The sequence below is a fragment of the Mesoplodon bidens genome, assembly GCF_964165515.1.
Source record: "Mesoplodon bidens genome assembly, chromosome: 18".
Lineage (NCBI taxonomy): Eukaryota > Metazoa > Chordata > Mammalia > Artiodactyla > Ziphiidae > Mesoplodon > Mesoplodon bidens.
In genome coordinates, this window is record NC_138175.1 from 10,342,923 (window position 1) to 10,367,289 (window position 24,367).

General features: G+C 44.3%; 1 protein-coding gene across 2 annotated transcripts in view; it reads right to left on the reverse strand.

Annotated features, from left to right (window-relative positions):
• The window catches only part of WWOX (WW domain containing oxidoreductase), a 983,360-nt gene that overhangs the window by 707,434 nt on the left and 251,559 nt on the right, over positions 1–24,367 (reverse strand). For both annotated transcript variants that reach the window (XM_081216136.1, XM_081216135.1), the window contains exon 6: positions 21,190–21,278. In XM_081216136.1, coding sequence (XP_081072262.1) covers positions 21,190–21,278 — 89 coding nt within the window. The remainder of the gene's footprint in view (positions 1–21,189; positions 21,279–24,367) is intronic.

The following is a 24,367-nucleotide window of genomic DNA, read 5'->3' on the forward strand; positions in this document are numbered from 1 at the left end:
AAAGTGTTAAATTCCACTAGTAGCAAAAATCAAAATGAGGTATTTTCTACCTTTCAAATTAGCAGATTTTTAAATACTATTATATTTTCATTACGTTGTATAAAGCTGGTGGGAACATACATTCCTGCAACCGGATACGCATTCTGTTCAGCCAGTACATTTGTGGTAATTTATTACAATAGCAGTAGAAAAAAGAGTGAGGGAATAAATGTTTGCTGTTTGAAGTCACTAAGTTTTGGGGGTAATTTAACAGCAACAGATAACTAATACATGCATCATGCTACATGAGAGAAGCCAAACTCAAAAAGCTCCACACAGGATACTTCCATTTATATAACGTTCTGGAAAAGGCAAAACTCTAGGGACACACACACACACACACACAAAAATCAATGGTTGCCAGGGCTGGGTGTAAGGGGTGAGAATTACTTCAAAGGGGCACAGGGGAAATTGAGGGGGTAATGGAACTCTTCTATATGTTGACTGTGGTGAGTCCATGACTGTGTGTGTATTACAACTCACAGAACTGTACAATTAAAAGTGTGAGTCTTACTGTATGTAAAATACACAGTAATAAAAAAACAAAAGGAGAAAAACAAGAGTGTGCTGTGTGCTTCCAATGGCTCTGATCTCATCCCTGGCATGAGTCATGTGTATATGTGTATATAACTGCATCACGCGGGTCTCAGTCATATGCGTGTCTCTGGGGCACCTTGCAGAGTACCGAGCACCGGACAGGTGATTAGTACAAAACTGGGGAATCTAACTGAAAGCCCAGTACACTTGATCCCCAAGCTCCCTGGCATCCAGGTCCCTACCAAAGCACCAAGCTCCCAGGGATACCAACCCACCAAAGGCCAGGATCCCACCAGCATCCTTCACAAACACTCACTGCCAATCCCAGGGGTGCTGACTATTGGGAAGGCTCACCAGGAACTGGCAACAACCCAACTCCAGGGCATCTCATCTCACGTGTTGACTGTAAATGGAACATCAGCTCCTGAGGGGCGGCATCTCCCAGGAAGCCTGGTCTTCAATGCTGTCTAGGGTGTGGCCATTCCTACATTACAGAACATTTTCTACCACAGGCCCCAATCCGTATGGACAATTGTTATCTCTGCCAGTAGATGACAATCAACAACCAAGAGGTCTTTGTTGCCAAGGTCTTGCATGCGTTAAGATGGAAACCTTAGGTACAAACCTGGATGCATACATCTGAATCAGTGCTATTTTCCCAATGACATCTGGTCTATAAACCATCACATAGCCAGATTTTACAGTATATCATTACTTCAAAGATGGTAGCAGAAAGCGGGACAAAGTGGACCTGTTGTAGCTGATCCATAAAGAGTTACTTATGCTTTGGAGACAAGACCAGCCCATTGTGACTCAAGAAACCTAAGAATCAGGTATGTAATTTCACACCTGAGAAATAGAAGGTCATTTCAAAAGAGCCTGTGAAGAGCAGTAGCCACAATCAGGGGGCTGAAGATTTGTAAACTGAATCGCAACGTGCCCCCCCCCCGCAAAATGAGGCGGACTCTTACAGGTTAAATAAACACCCAGCAGAACGTTAACACAATTGTGCCTTTGGGGGACTCTACTTCAGACACAGCAGAAGAATGAGCTAAGTGGAATGTTATGTAAAGGGAAATACTTTTCAATTCCTCCTTGAAACAGAATGGCACACCATCTGGGGCATTTCTCAAGTGAGTTGCAAGAATTCATACTATTTGGAAACACTGTGAAATTCAAGAGAAAGGGCCTGAGGACCCAAAGTCCCCAAAGCAACTGTTTTTTAGTCTGATCTGGTGTTCAGCTGTCCTTTTCTCCCAGAACAGAAAGAGGGAAAAAAATTACTATAGAATTCCAAGGTGGATCCCTGCTTCAATAACGAGTGCTGGTTTATCTCAAACTCCTCGATGGCAGCATAAAAGTGAACAGAGTAATTCTCTTCTACAGCTACGCCGAGCCCAGGGAAGGTCCTTCACACACCACCAAGTAATCCACCAAGACCTCAAGTGCCCAAAATGTGGTGTTCATGCCCCTAGTAAAACTCAGGATGATTTTAGGTGGTATAGGGGCAAACTTTTAAAAAATGCTTATATGCTGTGATATACAGAAAAAATATATAATCAGCTTCTCAAACTCACAATGATAATAACGATAAAAGGAAATTATAATACCCACCTTGTTTGATAGTTGTGAGAATCAGAGAAAAATGTAAATTGCCCAGCACCAGCCATGAGAGAGAGGGTACCTGAAACAGGCTATTTTCTTTTCTCATCTACCTGTTTCCTGGACCTTGGGCTACACTTTGGGGACATGACATCCACCAACAGTGCAGAGATACGAAATATGTATATAATTGTCTCCCACATTTATAAAATACATATATAACGTTTCCCATGTCCTTACTCAATATCTCTGGCAGATGAGATCCGAACAAATACGTAAGGAAGTAAAGCAAATAAAATGAGAGAAATATGAACACATGGAATCAACAACAGCTCAGGTGGGCAGTGACCATCCAGCTTCTGTGCTGCTAAATTTTAAAGGACCCATATATTTCAAGAATGTAAGAGACACTATCAAATATTAAAATAATAATTAACCCAGAATGGATTCTGCTGTCAACATAACCTAGCCACACTACAGCCACACTTTTTTCTTTTTTAAGTTGGAAAAGAGAAAATAATCCAAACCAATCAGCAGGAATAGAGCTGAGAGCTGGCTGTATCCCAGGAGACCACCAGGAATTTTTCATTTCATGCACCATTTACAACTTCTTAGAGTGAATGCCAGAACATCAGTACATACACTTAACAGAAAATGGCAACACGCTTGTTTTTATTTCCTTACATTTTTGCCTCATGTCCATTACCTTGATTCTATTTTCCCATCCTAACACATGCAGCCCCTTGCAGCAAGATCTCACCCTCACTGACTCTAAGTGGGGGGAAATGTAAAACAGGAATATACCCACAGTTTCTTCCAAGTGGGGTTTCTAGGAAAAATGCATCAATTTGATAATTGTGCCACCAAAGGCACTTAATCCAACTGACACAATGCCTCAAATGCAGGTCTGACTCTTTGGTGTTCCACCTCCTGTTGTTTCCATTTCCCTCTTGAACTTTCCACTTAGTACTTTATTGTCCTGTGTTTGATTTCCTGGAATATTTAATAAAATGGACAATCAGTGATCAGCACAAGAGGGAAGGGAGAGTGGAGGGAGTCGGAATAAATAATTTCAGCTGTGCTCATAACCTAGTAACCTCACGTGAACACAGCTCCCACCGATAGGGAAAATACAAATTAACCAACGTCCCTCTTGGCAAATTCCCATTTGTTCATTTGACAAATGAATCACGGTTATGTCCTAAAGAAATTCACTTGGGATACGGAAGAAGTCTTGGGAGGCCAAATTGGAGTTCAGTAAACTCTAGAAGGGAACTCAGAGAATGTGAATATTATTCACGTGAATGAAGAAGGGGAAAAGCTGGTAGATCGGGAGAGTTAGGGATGGTATTATTTTTATTTTTTTATATTTATTCTTATTGAAGTATAGTTGATTTACAACGTTGTGTCAGTTTCTGATGAACAGCAAAGTGATTCAGTTATATATATTTATATATATTCCTTTTCATATTCTATTATGGTTTACTATAGGATACTGAATAGTTCCCTGTGCTATGCAGTAGGACCTTGTTGTTTACCTGTTTTATATACAGTAGTTTCTATCTACTGATCCCAAATTCCTAATTTTTCACACCCCCACCCCCTTTTCCCTTCAGTAACCATGAATTTGTTTTCTATGAGTCTGTTTCTGTTTTGTAAATAAGTTCATTTGTACCATCTTTTAGATTCCATGTACAAGTTATATCATATGGTATTTGTCTCTTTCTGACTTAGTTCACTTCATATGATGATCTCTAGGTCCATCCATGTTGCTGCGAATGGCATCATTTCATTCTTTTTGATGGCTGAGTTGTGTGTGTGTGTGTGTGTGTGTGTGTGTGTGTGTGTGTGTGTGTGTGTGTGTGTGTGTGTGTGTGTGTGTGTGTATTCCACATCTTTTTTTCTTAACTTCTCATTTTCTACCACCTCATGTCATTCTTAAACATGTGAATTTCAGTAGATATCCTGTAAGGGTCAGTTTTGGGTTTTTTTCCAAAACTTGTATTGAATTATCACACACACACAAATCCAAACACTGAGAAATCATGACTTTTCAGAAAATATGTACACCGGTGGAACCAATACCCACATCTTCTTTGTCCATTCATCTGTCGATGGACATTTAGGTTGCTTCCAAGTCGTGGCTATTGTAAATAGGGCTGCTGTGAACACTGGGCTGCATGTATCTTTTCGAATTAAGAGTTTTGTCCAGATATATGCCCATGAGTGGGATTGCTGGATCATATGGCAACTCTGTTCTTAGTTTTTTAAAGAACCTCCATACTGTTCTCCACAATGGCTGCACCAATTAATATTCCCACCAAAAGTACAGGAGGGTTCCCTTTTCTCCACACCCTCTCCAACATTTGTTATTCGTAGACTTTTTAATGATGGCCATTCTGACCGTGGTGGTACCTCACTGCGGTTTTGATCTTCATTTCTCTAATAGTTAGCCATGTTGAGCATATTTTCATGTACCTATTGGCCACCTGTATGACTTCTTTGGAGAAATGTCTGTTTAGGTCTTCTGCCCATTTTTTGATTGGGTTGTTTGTTTTTCTGTTATTGAGCTGTAAGAGCTGTTTGCATATTTTGGAGATTAAGCCATTTGCAAATATTTTCTCCCATTCCAAAGGATGTCTTTTCATTTTGTTTATGGTTTCCTTTGCTGTGCAAAAGCTTATAAGTTTGATTAGGTCCTATTTGTTTATTTTTGCTTTAATTTCTATTGCCTTGGGAGAATGACCTAAGAAGACATTGCTATGATTTATGTCAGAGAATGTTTTGCCTATGTTCTCTTCTAGGAGTTTTATGGTGTCATGTCTTATATTTTAAGTCTTTAAGGAGATGGCATTATTTAGAGAAGAGGTTATTTCTCGCTACAACCCCTAGTTTCACACACACAAAGTGGGGGAAGTCATAACAACAGACTAGAAACCTCTGAAGGGCTAAATCTGCATCCGGTTACCCCTGTGCTCCTACATCCAGCACCATGCCTGAACAAAAGAAGTGTGTTGAATTACCAAATCCCTAAGAATTAAATAAGATACCACTGTGAAAGCTCTCTGCACCTTTGCTCACACCCGTTCACTGTCATTTGGTTTTTAAAGTATTGCATGCATACAGTCTGTACTTTTATTTTAAACCCAAAGAGTCTCTTTCTCAGCATTAACCACCATGCAGTTGTTTATGTACCATTTGCCTAATTTTTGTCAAATTTATGGAACCCCTGTATTATTATTATTTTTTAATGCCCTGGAAACCAAATCACCTGTATTTCTCAGCCTTGTGCTTTGCCAAAACATCAGCAGTCAGTTGCTGCTCTGGTTTGGGTTTTTTAAACTTGGTATGTGTTAAGATAAATACAATACTTGCCTGTGTCCATCTTATATATAAGCGGTAAAATGTGAACTTCGGGGAACTCTGCTCTGTGGCTCACAGAGCTTGTGCAATGAGGCTGCCTGGCAGTGGGCGGGGGGGGGTGGGTGTAATTCAATGAATGGCCCATGTGGACTTACAAAACACACCCATTACGAAGAAGTCAGAATTAGCCAGGAAAATAACGGAAGGACTAGAGCCGGCAGTAAGTCACCTGCTATGACGACTGAGGACACATTTACCCTCACAACTGAGAACACTGTCTCCTCTCCTCTATGATTTCCCTATTGGAGGGTCCTAACGGCCACACCAAGCAATGTCTCATACAGGACCGTATGCACACGGGGCTCCTGGCATTGGCTGACAGTGCTTCTAGTAAAATGATACCTGGGCATTCTCTCTAAGCAAAATGCATCCCTCCAAGCATTTTACTCAGTTGAGAAGTGGGGAAAATAAAGGCAATATAGAAATAACGAGCCTTTCTAGAAATGCATTAGCATCGCTTCAAATTAAAATAATATTTTGTGGACATGAAGCAGTATTGAGCGTTACAAGTCATTATTTACAAACTTCTGAAATACCAGGGATGAATACGTTCTGCTGAAAAAAGCCATGGGAACATTCACCTCTTCTATATTTATAGAAGAGCATTAAGGACCAGATGATGATTTCATTACCAGTATGCAAAGAGCACTTATTTTAAAAACACCTTCTGCAGCTACAGTGAAGGGAGGGAGCTTTAACGCGGCGTGGCAGAGGTGGACTTCCAGGGACAATGGGAAAAAAATTACCTGGGGAATGTGCTTAAGCACATGGTCAAGTCACTCAAACAATGAAACACCTCATGCATTTTGTACGTTTCCTTACCAATGAGGGCTCTTTCCTCTGTTTTGCCTAGAGATATATGGAGCTGTAACAGAGTTCAGAAAGCCCCTGACAGCTGTGTGCTGCCATTCAGACCTGAAAGATTCCATGTTATGATAAAAATTAATGTACTCTGACATCCTCTGGGACTCCCTGGGCCCTGGGAATAGCTAATGAAGAAATACAACCTTGCCGGAGAACAGCACGCGGCTCTGGAGTTGAGGATTAATTCAGATGTGGTAGCCGTGTGGCCCCGTCTGTCATCAGCTGTAAAGCAAGTGGACTCTGGCGCCAAAGGGAGTCGGCACTGATTGGTTAGAATTATTTTCTGGGTCACGGGAGGTCAAATAAACAAAGAGCTTTACGAAATAATTGAGCCCAAGTTGGATTCAGCCTGTCACTTTGTGCTAATGCCCTCTTCTTAAACCAAACAAGGATCAACAACATCTTGGGTCTCCTGTTGGCTATGATAGGTGTGGACTGGAAAACTTCTCCCCAGGAGACCTGCTTCCTTAGTGATTACAAGACCACTGGGCATGTCCCAATGGACACTCATTCAAGAGGGGCTCAGAAAGGGTCTTGGTGTTGAGCCTGGAAGGAATGCTGATTCCCAAAGAGATGTTTCACTGTCCCCACCAGCCTACCTTCCAACGCCTTTAGCCTCCAAGTATCACAATGTCTTCCCAGAGGGCAAAATGAGAATAATGTTCATGGCAGCATTATTTACAGTAGCCAAAAAGTGGAGAAAACACACATGTCCATCAACTGATGAATGAATAAACAAAATGCGGTCTCTGTCCATATGACAGAATACTATTCAGCCACAAAAGGCAATGAAGAACTGATCATGCTACAATGTGCATGAACCTTGAAAACATTATACTAAGTGAAAGAAGCCGCCCACGAAAGACAACACATGGTGTGATTCCATCCATATGAAATGTCCAGAATAGGCAAATTGGGAGAGAGAGAAAGATGAGGGCTTGCCTGGGGCTGGAGAGGGTGGAAGGATGGGTAATGACCGCTGACCGGTACGGGGATGGGGTTTCTTTCTGGATGTGAACACAACTAAAAACCATCAGACTGTATACTTCAAGGTGGTGAATTTTCAAGTATGTACATTAAATCTCAACTAAAAATAAAACTAACTTCCTAGGCTCTGAGAAGCCTGCTGTAGATTCTCACAGCGACTTAAGTGGCCACCATCCCACCCCCACACACCCCCGCCCCCCCTCCCCTGCCGGGCAGCTGTGGCTGACAGGTCTCCAGTCCCTGTCCACTTTTCCCCACACTTCCACCACGAATGGAAACTGGGACTCAAGCAAGATAGTCAGTTCAGAGAAAATAAGGTTGCATTTCCTTTTTTAGACAATCGATAGGTTACACAAAGGTACATGATTTTAGTCTGTGACATTATTTCAGCCTATTATTAGAATTTTACCGTGTCAAGTTGAATTTATTTCTCAACATCCAAATTTTAGCCACTGTTTCAAAGATTAGGTTGAAAATTTTTAAAATCTGTTTCTTTCCTTGACATATTATTCACTATAGTTTCTCCGACCTTATCGTATTATTTTGCTAATTTACTATCTCCACTAAATGACTATGGAAAACCTTGGGGAAAAATGTATTAGAAACATTTTTTTCAAAGATATTTGAAATATATCTTTATACACATACATATTTAATGTCTTTTCTATAGAATGCCTATCATTCTATTAAAAGTAAAAAAATCAGAAGGTGATATTCTAAGATATAAACAGTGGTGATAATAGAGGGGTAGTCATAGCGTAGTCATGGATGAATATTTATGTTGTCTTAGATTTGCTTTAAAATAATCTAGCGGGGGGCTTCCCTGGTGGCGCAGTGGTTGAGAGTCCGCCTGCCGATGCAGGGGACACGGGTTCGTTCCCCAGTCTGGGAGGATCCCACATGCTGCGGAGCATCTGGGCCCATGAGCCATGGCCGCTGAGCCTGCGCGTCCGGAGCCTGTGCTCCGCAACGGGAGAGACCACAACAGTAAGAGGCCCACGTACCGCAAAAAAAAAAAAATCTAGCAGGCTTCTCTGGTGGCGCAGTGGTTAAGAATCCGCCTGCCAATGCAGGGGACACGGGTTCAAGCTCTGGTCCGGGAAGATCCCACATACCGCGGAGCAACTAAGCCAGTGCACGACAACTACTGAGCCTGCGCTCTAGAGCCCACGAGCCACAACTACTGAGCCCATACGCCGCAACTACTGAAGCCCGCGTGCCTAGAGCCCATGCTCCGCAACAAGAGAAGCCACTGCAATGAGAAGCACGCGGACCGCAAGGAAGAGTAGCCCCTGCTCACCGCAAGTAGAGAACGCCCGCGCACAGCAACGAAGACCCAATGCAGCCAAAAATAAATTTATAAAAATAAAATAAAATAATTGAGCAAGAGAGGGGCTGAAGATTGAACAAAACTGACCATATGCAGATACTTACAGAAGATGGGTGAAAGGTATGGGAAGGTCCATTATACCTCTTTTCTTTCTTGTGTGTATTTGGAAAATGTCCCCAGAAAAAAATTTCAAGAAATAAAGACAAATTAAGGGAGGGCCAGGAAAATGGACAGTTTTCATGTTCACAATTACTCTTGTCCATATTTTTTCAAATGTTCTACAATGGGCATGTACTATCTTTGTGGTCACAGAACTTGTATAAAATAACATTTATTCATAATGCCAAAATAAATATCCAAATAACAGCAATACAAGTAGGTTTAACATCTGCTTGAAAAACCATAAAGGCAGTTAAACCTTTTAAAACAAAACAGAATTAAGGCCAATGTGATTGCATCAAAAACCACCCCCAAGAAGACAGGCACAATGAGAAATGCAGGACGGGAAGCCACAGCGGGAACTGAACCGCAAAGCCCCCCCTTCCGACGGGGCGGAAGGGGACAAGCTGCAAATAAATCAGAAGTGGACCTGATGCAAAACTCCACTCAGCTTGGAAAACCCGCCCACAGGACGAGAGAAAAAGACCAACTGCCTGGTCCAAGACACCTGAAGGTCAAAGAGGCCTGAGGAGCCTGGGACTGAGATCTACTTTGGTACCTGGGTCTTTAAAGGTCACAGCAAGCTCTTCTCTAAGATTAACATGTGAAGCCTTCACCCTGATGGAGAGGCAAGTCCTGCTTCAGAGCACAGCTGAGTCAGAGGACGTTCTGGAAAAATTAGCAGAGTCGCATGATGGAACTGTGCTTCTACTACTGGAAAGACCCGAGGAGGAGCCTAGGGCATCACCATCCAAGACAAAGCATGACCAGGACACAATGGTGAGGGATAGAGCTGGACAACAGCTGGTCCTCCCTGACTCCTGGCCCGGTGCTCCGTCCGCCTTACCCACTGCTCAGCTCCACGGGGCAACCCCACGCCACGGCACCAGGGAAGGACACCTAAGGTGTCCCCTTCTGTCCCCACCAAGAAGTGGCTTCTCCTCTCCGTGACTGCAATGGGCTCAGATGACACGACAAAGCAACTGAAGAAAGAACTTCCCTGACTAAGAGAGAGAAACCTCGTATTCTGTACTAAACATCTGACTGTAATTAAACGCCACTTTTACAAATACTTCAGATGTAAACGGCACTGCCTAGTGTTTGATGAAGAGATGAGAATTACACATAACTTTTCTGGAGAGTAACTTGCTTTCACAGATCAGACAGTCACATGCTTTGACCCCACAACTGCTCGTCTAAGAATTGATCCTAAGAAAATTAGACAGCCAACAAGAGGTATGTGCAGGCCATTTTCATAGTGCTGCTCATAGCAACAATAAAATTAGAAGGGACCTAGCATCCGAGAATTCAACAGTGGTTAAATGCGTTTACCTATATGCAACGGATTACTGGATCCCAGCTGATTCCATGCACAGCCAAGTTGGGAACCATGGTGACAGTCTCTTGGGAGTTTGCTGATCTTACATGAGAAATCGAGGCACTGCTCTCCTTTTAGCGGGAGACATTCCACCAAGATCCATTTCCCAAACTTCTAGCACTGGTCGACTTACCCATTATTTGCACTTCTGAGACACCCTTTTTCTTCGTTCTATTTCTGGTTATCAACTATTGCTTAATGTCAGCTCAAATAATACCTGTTTGATTACGGCTCAGTGACTGAACTATAACAGCATATGACGCTTAGAAGGCAAACTGAAGAACTTTGCCACTAATCGAAAGGATCTGTTTATATTTGGGGGGATGACAAGATATGGGGTATTTTCTCTCAAAATGAAGAAAAAGAATGTCTCACAATATTAAAAACACAGTGCAGTGACAAGTGGATCAACTAAAAATATAATCTTCCCCGGGGATTTTCAGCAGGCTGCCACAGTGGAGCACTGTTGATTTATTTCAAACGTATATTCAAGTTTTTCGGCTGACAAGAATTAGCTTCTCAACAATTTACTGGGGGGGAAACAAAACAGACGGTTCCCAAGTTATTAAAATGCGATTTCAGTGTGGTTTAAGCACAACTTCCCAACAGGGCAATTACAGGTGAGAGGAGAATTCCCACACGACAATGGGGGTGGTTACTGGTTCCAGGAGGAAAACTGAGCTGGATTCATCGGCCAAGCTGGGAAGTAGAATTCTGAACCACAGACACTGAAATGCTTTTTTCCCAGACTTACACAACTCAAGAGTTCTCTGAAAGTCACCAAATGTTAACCCTAACATCACGGGTTTGCTGTGTCCATGGCTGTGTGGGTCAAAGAACAGCTTGTGACCCAAGGCCACAGCAGGTTGGAAAGGCAGTTGTATGCTATGTGCCTGAAATAACTATTATACAGGATGACTTTAAAATTTGTTTCCCAAGATTTACAAACGTATAATCTCCATACCACCCAAGGAGGTACCAATTCCACAACTTCGAATGGCTGAGAGTTGGCACCTTAAAAGTAAAGTTCAGATCACCAAACGGAACAATGTGCTTCCATTTTTGGCTTCCCTCCCTCCCTCCCTGCCCCCACCCACCCATCCATCCACCTATCCATCCCCTTCCTTGAGTTTTACTATACGGCAGTAAAGGCAACAAGTGCCACGGAGGATGATGACGACAACAAACATGATGATGCCGCCTGCAATGCACTAAATGTGTCTACTAGGTATCCGGTACTATGTTTTACACACAGTTTGTGATTTAATCCTTTCAACCACCCTGCAAGGGTACTACCTTCACCTCCCACTGTCACTGCTGAAGAAACTGAGCATCAGAGGGATCAAGGAATTTGCCAAGGTCACCATCTTGGTAAGGTGTGGAACAGGGATTCAGAGCTAAGACAAAGATGAATGAGCCAAGGTTTCTGCTTCTCTGGGGCTCAGTCTAACAAAGAAAGATCAATGTAGAGAAAAGTGTCCCCAACGTATTCTAAGCACGATGACTGGGTGCGTGGTCAATGCTCCCAGAAGTGACTCATCAATTCAACCATGGTGTGAAGAGAAGAGGACGGGAAAAGGGAGGCTCCATAGGATGTGACACAGTCATCCAGGGAGCAGGTGAGGGGCAGGTATAGGTGGGCAGTGGCACAAGTCAGGGGCACAGGCCCCGAGTCAGAAGGCAGAACCTGTAAGCATCTCTGTGAGCAGAGTACAGAGGCATGGGATTGGGAGGACAGGGCCACAAACGAAGGAGGAGGATGCACCAGACGCAGAGGCCTCGGGGGGCCACACCAGCAAGCGCCGTGCTTGTAGCTCAGGTGGCCAGACAGCAACCAAGGCTCTTCCCCACAGGAAAGGATGAGGGCTGGGCTTGCAGGTGAGAGTCACCACTCTGGCAGTTCAGATGTACGAACGGCCAAGTGACCCTCTGGTCTTCTTCTGTCTACCTCATGAGCATCATTACGAAGCCAAGTAGAAGCCAAGGGGAAATGAACGCTGACACCTGGAGTAAATGTACAGAGGCGATTGCAAATGCAAGTAAACAGCGGCCACCTCTGCTTATACAGACTCCATGGGCAGACACCTTCCAGACGCCTGGCAGAAAAGAGTTCTGGGCACCTTAGTTGAGGAGATGAGCCTCTCTTCGACTGGGTTTTTTACCTCTTTTAGACATATTTCAGCAGAACAATTTCCTCTTGGTGATAGGATATGGCTGGCAGAAGCATCCCCCTCAACTCTGAAGTGACCTTAACAATTGTCCCAGCAGGCAGGGGTTGTCATCCATTTGCTGGGACAAATCTCCTTCAGAGGCAGTGAGTCTGACATGATGCATTTCCCCAATGAGACAGATCTTTCTGATTTCCCAAACTACCACCTAAGCTGAGCTCAGCAGCACAGCAGATTTTGGACTAAGTTCTAGCCTCACCACCTACTAGCTGGCATGACCTGGGTCAAGGCCCTTCATCTCTGTAAGCCTTGTTTTCTTGATCTATGTATGGAATGTGGTTGATCATCGTATCAGGCTGAACCATATGACACTGCCTTTCTTCTACAATTTTTGACCTACCCCCATGAAGTCCTTGTGGGGATAAAATGGGATGGCAGATGAGTGCTTAGCTGTGCATGACGAATAATAAATAGGTGATAAATATTAGCGATTACTATCATCATCATCATTTTATGGTTCCAAGTCCCCAGCAGGGCTTCAGTGTCTTCATTATTTAAACAATTCCTGCTTGTCTTAGTTGACCTGCTTTCCCATATGGCGGTATTTCCACAACTCAGCACAGCCCACTGTTCTACTCAAACTCTTATCTCTTTCCTCAGCCTCTAAGGAACACAGAGTGCTTTCTGCAGAGAAATGAAACGAACCATGCACACACATTGGCTATATATACTTATTTATCTGGACCAAACCTAACATAATCCAAAATGAAATGTGTTTCTCACAGTGAGACAAGAGGCTCTTCAAATGAGTTATTGCATTGGCCAAAAAGATCGTTCGGGTTTTTCTGTAACATCTTATTGAAAAACCCGAACGAACTTTTTGGCCAACCCAATACGTTGCAAGGGACAAGGGGTTCTAGTCCAAGGGTTAGAGAACCACAACCCCCCAGACCGAATCCCCAATCCAACTCACTTCCTGTCTTTCTAAATAAAGTTTTATTGGAACGCAGCCTCGCCCAGTCACTTACACATTATCGGTGGCTAGTTTTGCATTACTGTGATTACTGTGGTCTCACTCTACACTCGAGAGGCACTCAACACTAGCTGAGTGGTTGCTACCGAGACCATCTAGCTCATAAAGGTCAAAACATTCGTACAGATATTTATATAAATATTTATTTATCTGATTCTTTTTATAGAGAAACTTTCTCAACTCATGCTCTAGTCCAGTGCTTTAAGTGATCACTGTTGAACGCCACCAACAAAGTCCGGATTCTTTGCTGGAGTTGAAGACAAAACACTGGCTATATATGTGCTGGTGGGCTGGTGGGGGGTGGGAGAAGGCAACCACAGAGTAATCGTATCTATGCTCCAAAGCCGGGTGTTTATTCTTCCTGGAAGGAAAGTTTTTTGTGTGTGTGTCTTCAATTAACATACATCACTTTGACTTCCGGAAACATGATAGTGATGGCTGAACCTAGAATTCTGTTGGGAAATCAAAACTGTTTATTTTGCAAACATCGCTGTGGTTAATTCAAATAGATTTTCACGTATTCCTTGGCAGCGATGACTTTTAAGGATGGCAAAAAAGGCTCACTGAAAATTTTTTTCCCCCTAACAAATTTAATTGCAAAGTGGCCCTTAATTTATTTAACAATTATTCTTCTCCAGTAAGGATATGTTTTTGAAGATAGTCATCATTGTGTAAAGTTATCAAAAAATCCTTAAGCTTCACGACTATTTTAAGAGAGAGAGAAGGCACAGGAGAAGGAAGATGGCAAATGGTTTAATTCCCATGTCTAGCCTAGTTCCTGGCACTGTTGTAAGCGCTGAATAAATAACAATGTGAAGGGAAAAAAAATTTTAAATAAACCAGAAAAGGAGGGGATCAGGGGCATACGGAGTGCTCTGGTATCCCAGGATACAGAGGTTAATGATTTTTACCGTGTCCCACTATACCTCACTTATTCAAAGCAGGCTGCCCTTAAGGCCACTCAAATCCTCTGGAAAGAAACCAAGGGAAACAACAGCAGCAATGGCAAAGGAAACAGAGTCAAGCCATTTGCTCTGAAAGAGAACTGTGAAGGATCCCTCAAGTCCATGGCTTTGTGAAGAATAACAAAGAACAGGGGAAAAAATACTCAGGAGAGTAGTAAGTACTCCGTGATCCTCAGTGGAACATCATTATAGTAACAATATTTCTGCTCAGTGCTTGTCATGCTTATAGCTTGTGGGCAACATGAAGCTCACGTCCTCTGTACCCTTGGTTGCGAGGAATCTCCAAGCTCATTCCTAGGCCCAAGTTTTTAATGACTGTAAAGACTTCACGAGAGCCACACCTCCTCTGGGACCACATCTGACTGGTCCACTTTGATCCCCTTCCCCTGTTTAGATAGATCTCTTATTTGTACTGGATCATACTGCATGCATTTTTAAAAAGCTCTCAAATCATTTTAGGATCAAGATAAGAACGAATGCACACACAGTCACAGGCACAGTGCACTCAGATGTGTCTGGTTATTTCACGCATCACAGCTTTTCTCCTCAACAACCCTGAAAAGTCTATGCGAGAATCTACTTTCTATAGACTTGGAAAGTGAGGCCTGGGGACACGGAGTGCCCAAGGCCACACAGCTAGTAAACAGTAGAGGTTGGATTTAAATCTAAGTTCAGTTGATCCCCAAAAACTCTGTTCTTTTCACTACACCAGAGCTTGGCACACTATGGCCGCTGGACGTAACCAGCCCATTTCCTGCCTTTGTAAATAAAGTTTTATTGGAACACAGCCATGTTCATCCATTTAAATATTGTCCACGGCTGCTTTCATGCTACAAAGGCAGAGATGAGTAGTTGTACCAGAGATCTTATGGCCTGAAAAGTCTAAAATATTTACTCTCTGGACCTTTACAAAAAAGTCTGCTGACCCCTGCACTTTACTCTTTTGGGTTAGGTTGTTTAATAAGGGATGACAGTACATAATCTGTTTGAGAAATATTTTTTAAAGAATTATATAAAAACATTTGATGCCTAAAGAGTTAAGTTTCAGAAGGCAAAACATTTACTTCAGATGGAAGCGTTCTTCCCTGATGTTTCTAGATACAGTAAGTGTTTCACAATATGATTTTTTCCAATACCTCAAGGTGGAAAATCTATGGGAGGGGGAAAAATTCACTTGTAGATGTTTTAAATTTTTTCTTAAAAAGTCATAATTAAGATCTAGATTTAGAGAGTTTATTACAGCTAAAATCTGCCTCTCTGGTTTTCTTTTCTTTTAGTTTTCATACTTCGTAGAAAAGCAAAGCAACATGATACTCTGTTAGGCAAACCAGAAATGGATTTCTCATGTTGAGCAAAGAGTAACACAGATACGTAGGCTAAAACATTATTCTTAAAACTGAGCTGAGGAGAAAAAGAAAGATTAAGCTGTAATTTACACATTGGTCTTCAGGGTAATTTATCCCTCAAAATTTAGAATTTATTTATAATTTATAGCCCACCCACTTCCAAAGAAGGATTTGAGACAGCAAAATTTGGAATAAGAATCCAAGAACATTAAATCTGGGATTAGTAGATTCTCAAAGTCCTGAACTTTCAAGTTCTGAAAGTAATTTAGTAAAAAGTGAAAATAAATAGTTTTGTTAAAGACTTCCCCCTCAAATGTATAAACAGTAAAGGGGGAATAGAAAAAGTATTCTTTCATTTCTTTTTTTTTAAACATCACTATCCTATAGTATTTTTAAGTGAAAGAAAGCCTAATTTCTTTAAATTATGCTGGAGACAGAAAGTTGGAAGGAGAAAGCAGAAATCCAAGACCAAAAATGAAGTTCTAGAAATCTTTAGAACTCCATGTTATTTTAATATGATCGTACTATCAATTTCAGTTAATTTCCACGATGAATCAAAGCCCTTGGTCAATATTATAAGAGCTGACTGGTAACAGAGATCCAAGCAATAAATTTTCTATATTATGGGCCATCACCAACTTTTCAACTTCCAGGATTGGAATCCAGATGTCCATTATTTCAGGAATATATAGGAAGCAAACTATAGAACAGTATCTGATAAAGGAAAAAATATTTACAGAGCTCTAGAAGCTCTTGAACTGCTGTTCCAGGCCCTGTTCAAAATGAGTGCTTTTTGGTAAACTAAGCAGTTAGAACTAGGGATAAAATTGTGCAAAAGTATCACAAACAACATACTGCTGCTTCAGAGCCCATTACAGAAAATCCCAGTACTTGGTCTGAATGATTAGTAAGGGTCCCAGCTCTTCATACTCTGATGGGATACCTCAGCCTGCCAGGCAGCGTGGAGTCTGGCTGCTCTCCAGGACTGCAGTTTCAGCAAAAATATCCTTCAAAACTCAGTTTGGTTGGGACTTACCACAAGCTTTGGTTTGGAACTTTCCAGTAATGCCCAAAATAATTCGACCTGAGACACACTGGCCGACCACCACCACTGATGCTGGGGAGGACTGTCTGAAAGCAGACTGAGGCTTCCTGGGCTGACCACCCAGAAGAGTGAGTGGAGCAGAACAGAAGAAATGGATGAAAGAGGGGGTGGGCAAAGAGAGAGCGGGCACAGCAATGGGTTGGTCAGGGCGGGCAGAGCCTTAAGGAAACGCTTTAGCAAGCAGGCACGCACGTCCTCCTGATGGAAGACTACACCACCACCGACCAAGTATTCTTGCCAAAAATTAGACAGGAATTTGACCAAGCCTCTAGAGTTAGCTACCTTTTCAGGGGAAACATAGAAGACAAAAGAACAAGTTAAAGGACACCACAGGGATGCAGTCACTGAAGTACAGACCACAGAAAACTCCAGAGGACACACTGGTCCTTGAAACAAATACGTTGCATTAAAATTTTTTTGTACGAAATTTAGAAAGGGAGGGAAAACCTACAGGTTAAAATGCATTGACCTTATGTGATTCCGGATTTAAACAAACTGAAAGAGAGAGAGAGAGAAGAGAAATACTTATTGTCTTAAATGGTGTTAAGCCACTAAATTTGAGTAACTTGGCTCTCAGCAATTCATACCAATCCAGAAATCCACACTGAAGAAAACGCCTGAAGGGTGAGGTGTAATGAAAAGAGGGGTCATTGTGGATTCAGACAGACTTGGGTTCGAATTTGGGATCCACCACTTGCTAAAGTTGGGACTGTGAGTTGGTCTCTCTGTGAAAAGCTGGAGCCTTTCCATTTGAAACAGAGATAAAAATGACTAAAAATGCCTGCGGTTATTGTAAGGAGTTACAGAGAGAACACACGAATAGGTGCTCGGCAGGTTGCCTTGCACGGAATACACAAAAAGTCGAAAAGGAGCTATGATCTGTATAATCGCTGTTAGCAGTGCTCATTCGGAAACGACTCAGTCCCCACCCCATGCCACCGGCCACCCCCGGCCCCTCCAAAGTAAAGGAGGAAGAAGAAATCCCACAAGAGGCTGAATCTACATCCCCTCCTGGTAGAAGGCGGATAGAGGGCGGCCCGGCCTTTCAATGAGCTAGATCTTCCAACCAGGTTTGCATTTACATGTTTCTACCTCTTTAGGTCTCGGGCTGTACACGTTGCTGCCCATCCAGGTATGGGGAGACACACCTGGGCTGGGGCATGAACCGAGGGGATACGCAAGGTAAAAAGAGCCTGATCATACTTCTGGTGTGCTCGCAGACAGGCTTCAGAGCAGAATTCCACGTGGTAGCATCCAGATGGAATTTCAGTGTAAGAGTTTTTCCTCACCTCAGTCCAACGGCACCAAAAGGGCTGGGTTCGGAACTGGCAGCCTTTCTTTCATTCGTCATTATGTTTTACACACAAGGAAATTCTGACGCCGAAAGATGGGAGGGGATGATGAGCAGAGAGTGACACGTGTTTTTATGGCAGCTCAGTCAGCAGCACTTAAACTCACTTCTGACACTTCTCAGAATCTACAGACCTGTAAGGACGGAACTGTCACCTGCCTATCCAGGAGAGATGTCACTTTGGCAGTGTTTCAAAAGGAAGGTCGCTCGCGTCTTTTATACGCATTTTCACTACCACGTTATTCCTCTAAGCCCATGAAAAATGCTGGACTCTTGAGAGACAGATAAAAGGAGGTGTGTGGTACAGGGTTGGCTAAGAGGAAAATCGCCTTTGTTTCTGAACCTAGGAGTACAAAAATTCAGAGTCGTTTGCTAAAATCTAGAATTAGGGCAAAATGGCTGCTAGCTTTTCTCCAAGAGTTTGGGCTTGTGGATTACAGAAGGCAGTTGCATTTGATGATTTCTGAATTACTTAACGGTTAAAAACTAATGGTCCCTTGGGGCTTCCCTGGTGGCGCAGTGGTTGGGGGTCCGCCTGCCGATGCAGGGGACACGGGTTCGTGCCCCGGTCTGGGAAGATCCCACATGCCGCGGAGCGGCTGGGCCCGTGAGCCGTGGCCGCTGAGCCTGCGCGTCCAGAGCCTGTGCTCCACAGCGGGAGAGGCCACAACAGTGAGAGGCCCGCGTACCGCAAAAAAAAAAAAAAAAAAAAAAAACTAATGGTCCCGTTAAGACTTGGAAGATAGTCCTATTATGTAACAGTTGGCTCTCCTCGGCTAAATGGTTCCCTTCCAGTGTGCTCTGACACCAGGACTGGAGGAGGCATGAAGAGGCAGTGCAGCTCAGCTCCCACTAGAGCTCAGCTCCCACCAGAGCAGCACGGTGCCAAGGAGAAAGCGGAGAGTCACAACGGACGAAAATCCTACATCTGCCACCAACCTGCCAAGTGACCCTGTGAAAGTCACTCACTTCCTCTGATCTCGGTTTCTGGCACAGTAAGAACGACAGACAGTGCAGCGTGCTGGTTGAGGAGGGGGGCCCAGGAAGGCCCGACTGCACGGGATCTCAGTCCCTCTGCTTCCTGGCCACGTGCCTTCAGAGAACTCACCCTCCCTGGTCTCTTTTTCCTCACCTGTGTAATAGACATAATGACAGCGCCCACCCCGAGGGTTGCTTTGAGAATTAAATCAGAAAAAGCACGCAAAGGGTTCTGGGTATGGGGCTCATAACAGGCGCTCAATAAATGGGCTGTTACTGCTGCTACGGCGGTGGTTATTATTATTCGCTCCCAAACAACCACAGAAATACGAGGTGGAGGAGAGTCAGTCACTGGCAGGAAAACACTGCCTGCTTGCTGGCCACTGAGACAATGGCTCATGTGAGGTAAACTGGGCTTCCGCCGGCCACCACTCTCTTCCCAGAGCCGAGAAGAGAGCCTGGGGCTTTGGAGGCACGCATTAAATGCATGTTAAGTGGATGAACAAGCGGATAAATGAATCAGGAAGGAATAAAAAAGCAAATGTCTTAAGAGCTGCTGCTCTATCCTGAAAAGAGGGTCTCGGAGAGCACTGGCACGGGCTCATGGCTACCAAACGCTGCCGAGAGCGCGCGCAGTAGGGCTCGCCTGGATCTGCGGGCTGCATGGGGACGGTACCCAACTGTTCGTACGAGCGCAGGGCCGGCACCTAAGGGGATGGTGCAGCTCCCACTACAGGCTCTGAGTTCACGTTTCAACCTCAAGTACTCAGGCTACGGGCTGGCTCCAGAAAGGGCTTTAGAGAACAGACTTCGCAACAGCCTAAAACAACAGAGTGAAAGACTAAGGGAGAAATAAGAAGAACTGGCTACTGGACAGCACTGAGGGGTCAGATCAACATCGTACCATCTGAATATCTGGTTTAAGATACCTCCCTTTACATCCATCATCTGCGTGGAGAACTATAAAACCAACAACCCCGACAGAGGCGAACCCCCAGACGGCTTGTCGTTGTATCAGTGTTCTCCAAATTCAGCCACTCGGTGCCCCTTTTGGAACTGTTTTATCCTTGGCACCTCCTGTACCATTATTAACTTAATCCCTGTGTTTAAATCAACTCACTGAAAAAGAAAAATTAAATGGAGTTATTTGTTAAAGAAATTTAAACCACTGTGTTAAACGAGAAACCAGTATCGCCTGCCCTAAATAATATGAGGGAACTGTAAAAATAAACACTTGGAAACAGAATAGTGTAATGAAAATGAAGCTAACCACCACTGCCTTCCTCAGCTCTAGCTCTGAGGGCCGCTCCGCCTGTTAGAAAGATGTTGGCGTGTGACAGCCAAAAAATCTGCCGGTCCCTAGCGAAGGCTTCCTCCTTCAGGCATTTTGAAAGTCTGAGAAAGAAGAGGGAATAAAAAGGAGGAAGTTTCTCATGATGTGAGTCCATGCTTTTGGGACCACATTCACGCACCACGTAAAATCACCGCAGGTTTGCGAAACAGTAGAACCTCCTTCTCGGGCTCTGACGTTCAGCCCCCTTGCGGGACTGGAGAGCTGACCTTACTTGTTTCTGAGTGCAATTAAAATACACATTTCCTCGATTCTGGGAGGCACTGCAAGACTATCTGTAATCAGGATGCAGCTTACAATCGGGTGGCTTTTATGAACCACTTTTACTGCTGCTTAGTACTGTCTTTTCCTTTTTCTCTGGGAGGCTGTTATGAGATGGATGACACATCTCAAAATGAGGGTGACTCAGAGTCAAGAAAATACGGTACACCTTCACTGGGCCAATATATATGAGCCTCCCGTTTGGACGCCAAGACAACACAATAGCCTTCCGGCCTCCCCATTGTGTTCATCTGATAAAGACATTACAATAGCAAGATATTATGATCTATAACCCTCCACTGGAACACTCACACATTCTTGGCCTTGAACGCTTGAGCAAAATGCTGCACGCTATGGAGCACAGCGAGGTCCAGGGTCATTGCTTCTACCTTGGCTTTATGCTGGAATGAGAGAAAATAAAAAGAAATGATAAATAACAGCAAGTTTAGTTCATAGTATCAAGTTACAGTAAATGTGTTATGGAACATGTCGGAATTCCCCTGTTTAATATTAGACGCCCAGAGAGAATATAAATCATCGGAATGAATGGAAGAACGGGGCGTTTTACTGCCAAGTTGAGGGAGGCTGGGAGGCTGGGACTCTGCTGAAACTCCATGCTGGGGGGTTGTGCTGTTTGAGTCAGCGCACGAAACAGGGTCCTAAGGGTCCTCGGGCTCACATAGCTCCTCTCTCCATCTGCCTCCTAAAAAAACTGTAACGATAGGGCAACACCAGGACAAAGCCTGGCTCCTGCAAGAACTCTGGAGACCACATGTTAATCTCAAAAGCTGCCCTCCGGTTCTGAAATGATTCCACCAAGCCTGCATGAAAAACGAGAGACAGCTCATGTACAGAAAGTACAAACGCAGGCAAAACTCGTTCCTGACTGCTCAACACCCCCCTGGTTTAGTAACCCTGTGAACCCTATAGATGGGCAGGGCACGTATGGATGGTAATAATGATGCTGTTAATGAGGCCATTAAGGTCTTTGCTGAGCTGATGGCGGGTGGGCATTTACAGGCATCATCTCATTTCACCCTCAGGACAACTGAAGGATACGGTTGTAGTTGGCCTGTTTTACAGTGTGGCATCTTATAAGAGATTGCAGAGCTAAGAAGTGTGCACGGCAAGACTCAAGTCAGTCTGACACTGGCTGGAGCCCCAGTTCCCTCCTGGAGAGACACCAAAAGGATTGCAGTGGTCAGGATTTGAAGCCACCCTGTTCCACTGCAGGGCCTCCTAGCACACTTCTGGAAGGATCAGGGTTGCCTTGTGTTTACAGAGCCCTCCCAAGTTCTGAGTCTCGCTGGACTTCGGAGTGTGAGCTGAAATGCTATCATTTCTTAGACGCCCCTCCGCTGAAGGACAGACTGCCAGGCCACCTGCCTGTTCAGGTAAGCAGATCCCCATGAAACGAACGGTGAGCTTGGGAATTCTTGTCTAGACTGCGATGTTAAAGTAAGGCTATGGAGGCCAACGCGATACTCGAATATTATGCAGGGGGGATGCAAACGGCACTGCTGGGGACATCCTCCACCCGAACGGATGCAAACTGTGCCGAGAAGCTTCGTGTGTCTACGGCAGTTCACCTCTGCCGCCTAGGTCGTGGGCTCCGACCCAAGCCCCGGGCCTTGAACAATAAATATCAGGCAGAGGCATCAGGAAAGCACACTGACTTTGGGCCAGGTAACCTTTCTGAGCCTCAGTTCCCTCATCTGTAAATGTGAATATTATCTACTCTCAGAGTTGTGAGATTAAGTATAAAGCATCTAACATCCTGCCCTGAAGAGAGAAAGTATTTCATCAGTTTAACCAGGAGGAGATAAGATGCCCGTGGTGACAAATGCTTCCCCTGAGGCCACTGTGTAGTAAACCGTGGTTCGGGTGGGCAACAGTGCAGCAAGGTGGATGCAATGATGTTGATGACAAGCAACGGTGCCCCCCCGAATACCACAGACTGGACCAGATCACTGTTGGCTCTGCTTACTAACAGAGCCCGGTTTTAGGGAAACGGCGTAGAGAGGGATTCAATGACCTCCCCAAACCCCAAGAGCTTATCAGTGGCAAAGGCAAGTTGGCCAAAGAAGATTTAAGTTCCTCAGGTAACAGCAGCAGATGCTCAAACCTGCAGATTGTGGAAGAAGGAGAAGTGTTGAACCTGACGCAGGAAAAGGGGAAGTGCCAACACATGGGTTTTGTTAGGGAAATATTGCACCTGGAGGGTCCAGGTAAGGCAAGGCCACGCCCCTCATCCTAGAGGGAGAGAAACTGCCCCCAGGAGAAGCGGATGCACTTGAGTGATACTGTACCCCATGCAGAACGCTTGGGTCTCCAGATAGGGAGCAAACTCCCCCCCCCCCGCCCACTGCTTTCTGTCTGCATGATTGATACTTATCTGTGGCTAAAACCTCTTCTGAGTGGGAAGTCTGCTAATGGCTAACTTTTCTTCCCCAGAGAGTCTTATGCCTCCTAAATGCTCAACTACCCAATCTGATGTTCAGAGTGAGCGAGGAAAGTGGCCTTTCACCCTCCTCCTGCCTGCTCCGGCCCCAGCCCCTCCCGGCACAGAGCATGACACGCACCGCCAACACAGAATCTTACAGAACTCTGAATGGATCACAAGAGGAAAGTCAACTATTTAACCTATTAAGGAAGGGTTGGTAAAGACATCATTGCTCCTCTCAGCGGAGCCCTTGATGGAAACCCCAAGGGATACGCTGGCTACGTATTAGAAAAATGGATGTTCATTCTCCCCCCATAAAACAGGGAGAGCATTCCCAGATGGTGACCCCAAAGCAATATTTCCAATGAAAATGATGGCGCAGCCAAATGGGCCAGTACGTTCTTCTAAATGTGCAACTTACACGTGGTAAGCTGTCGTTTTGGTCCCCCCCCCTTCACTTGAAGATAAAGCACAGGGCTGCCACTACCAATAAGAACAAAATCAGACCATACACATCCAGGGGGAACAAGGGGTCACAAGCCATCAAGTAGTTCAACAGACTAATCCACAGGCTGTGTGTTACTAGGCTCCTGGGGACAGTGATTCAAGTCCACACGCAATTACTCAGGTAATTCCCCTGCCCTTGGTATCAGGTTTCCTGTTTTTGCTACTGACCCTGAGAAATGCAGAGAAACTGTGTGTGCAATTCACTTAAGGCCAGTGAAGGAAAAACACAGCTTTGTGAATTAAGGTGTGTGTATGCGTTGATGTGTGTGTGTGTTGGGGGGTTTGCTCTTCTGATTGGCTGACAAACTTAACATGATAGAAATGTTTACCGTGGGACATGCTCTAAATGAGAAGGCAGGGGCTGACGGACTGGAAACAGAAAGCATTTTTGAGGGATAAACTGCTGACTGCTAGGTGAAAGCAAGAGGCCCCATCTGCCAATGTGAGCTTTCCCACTGAGTCTGACTAGGAACCTGGGACTGACCACAGTTCACTTTCTTGGTATAACTCACTTTTGCTGCTGTTGTTGTCGTTAACTTT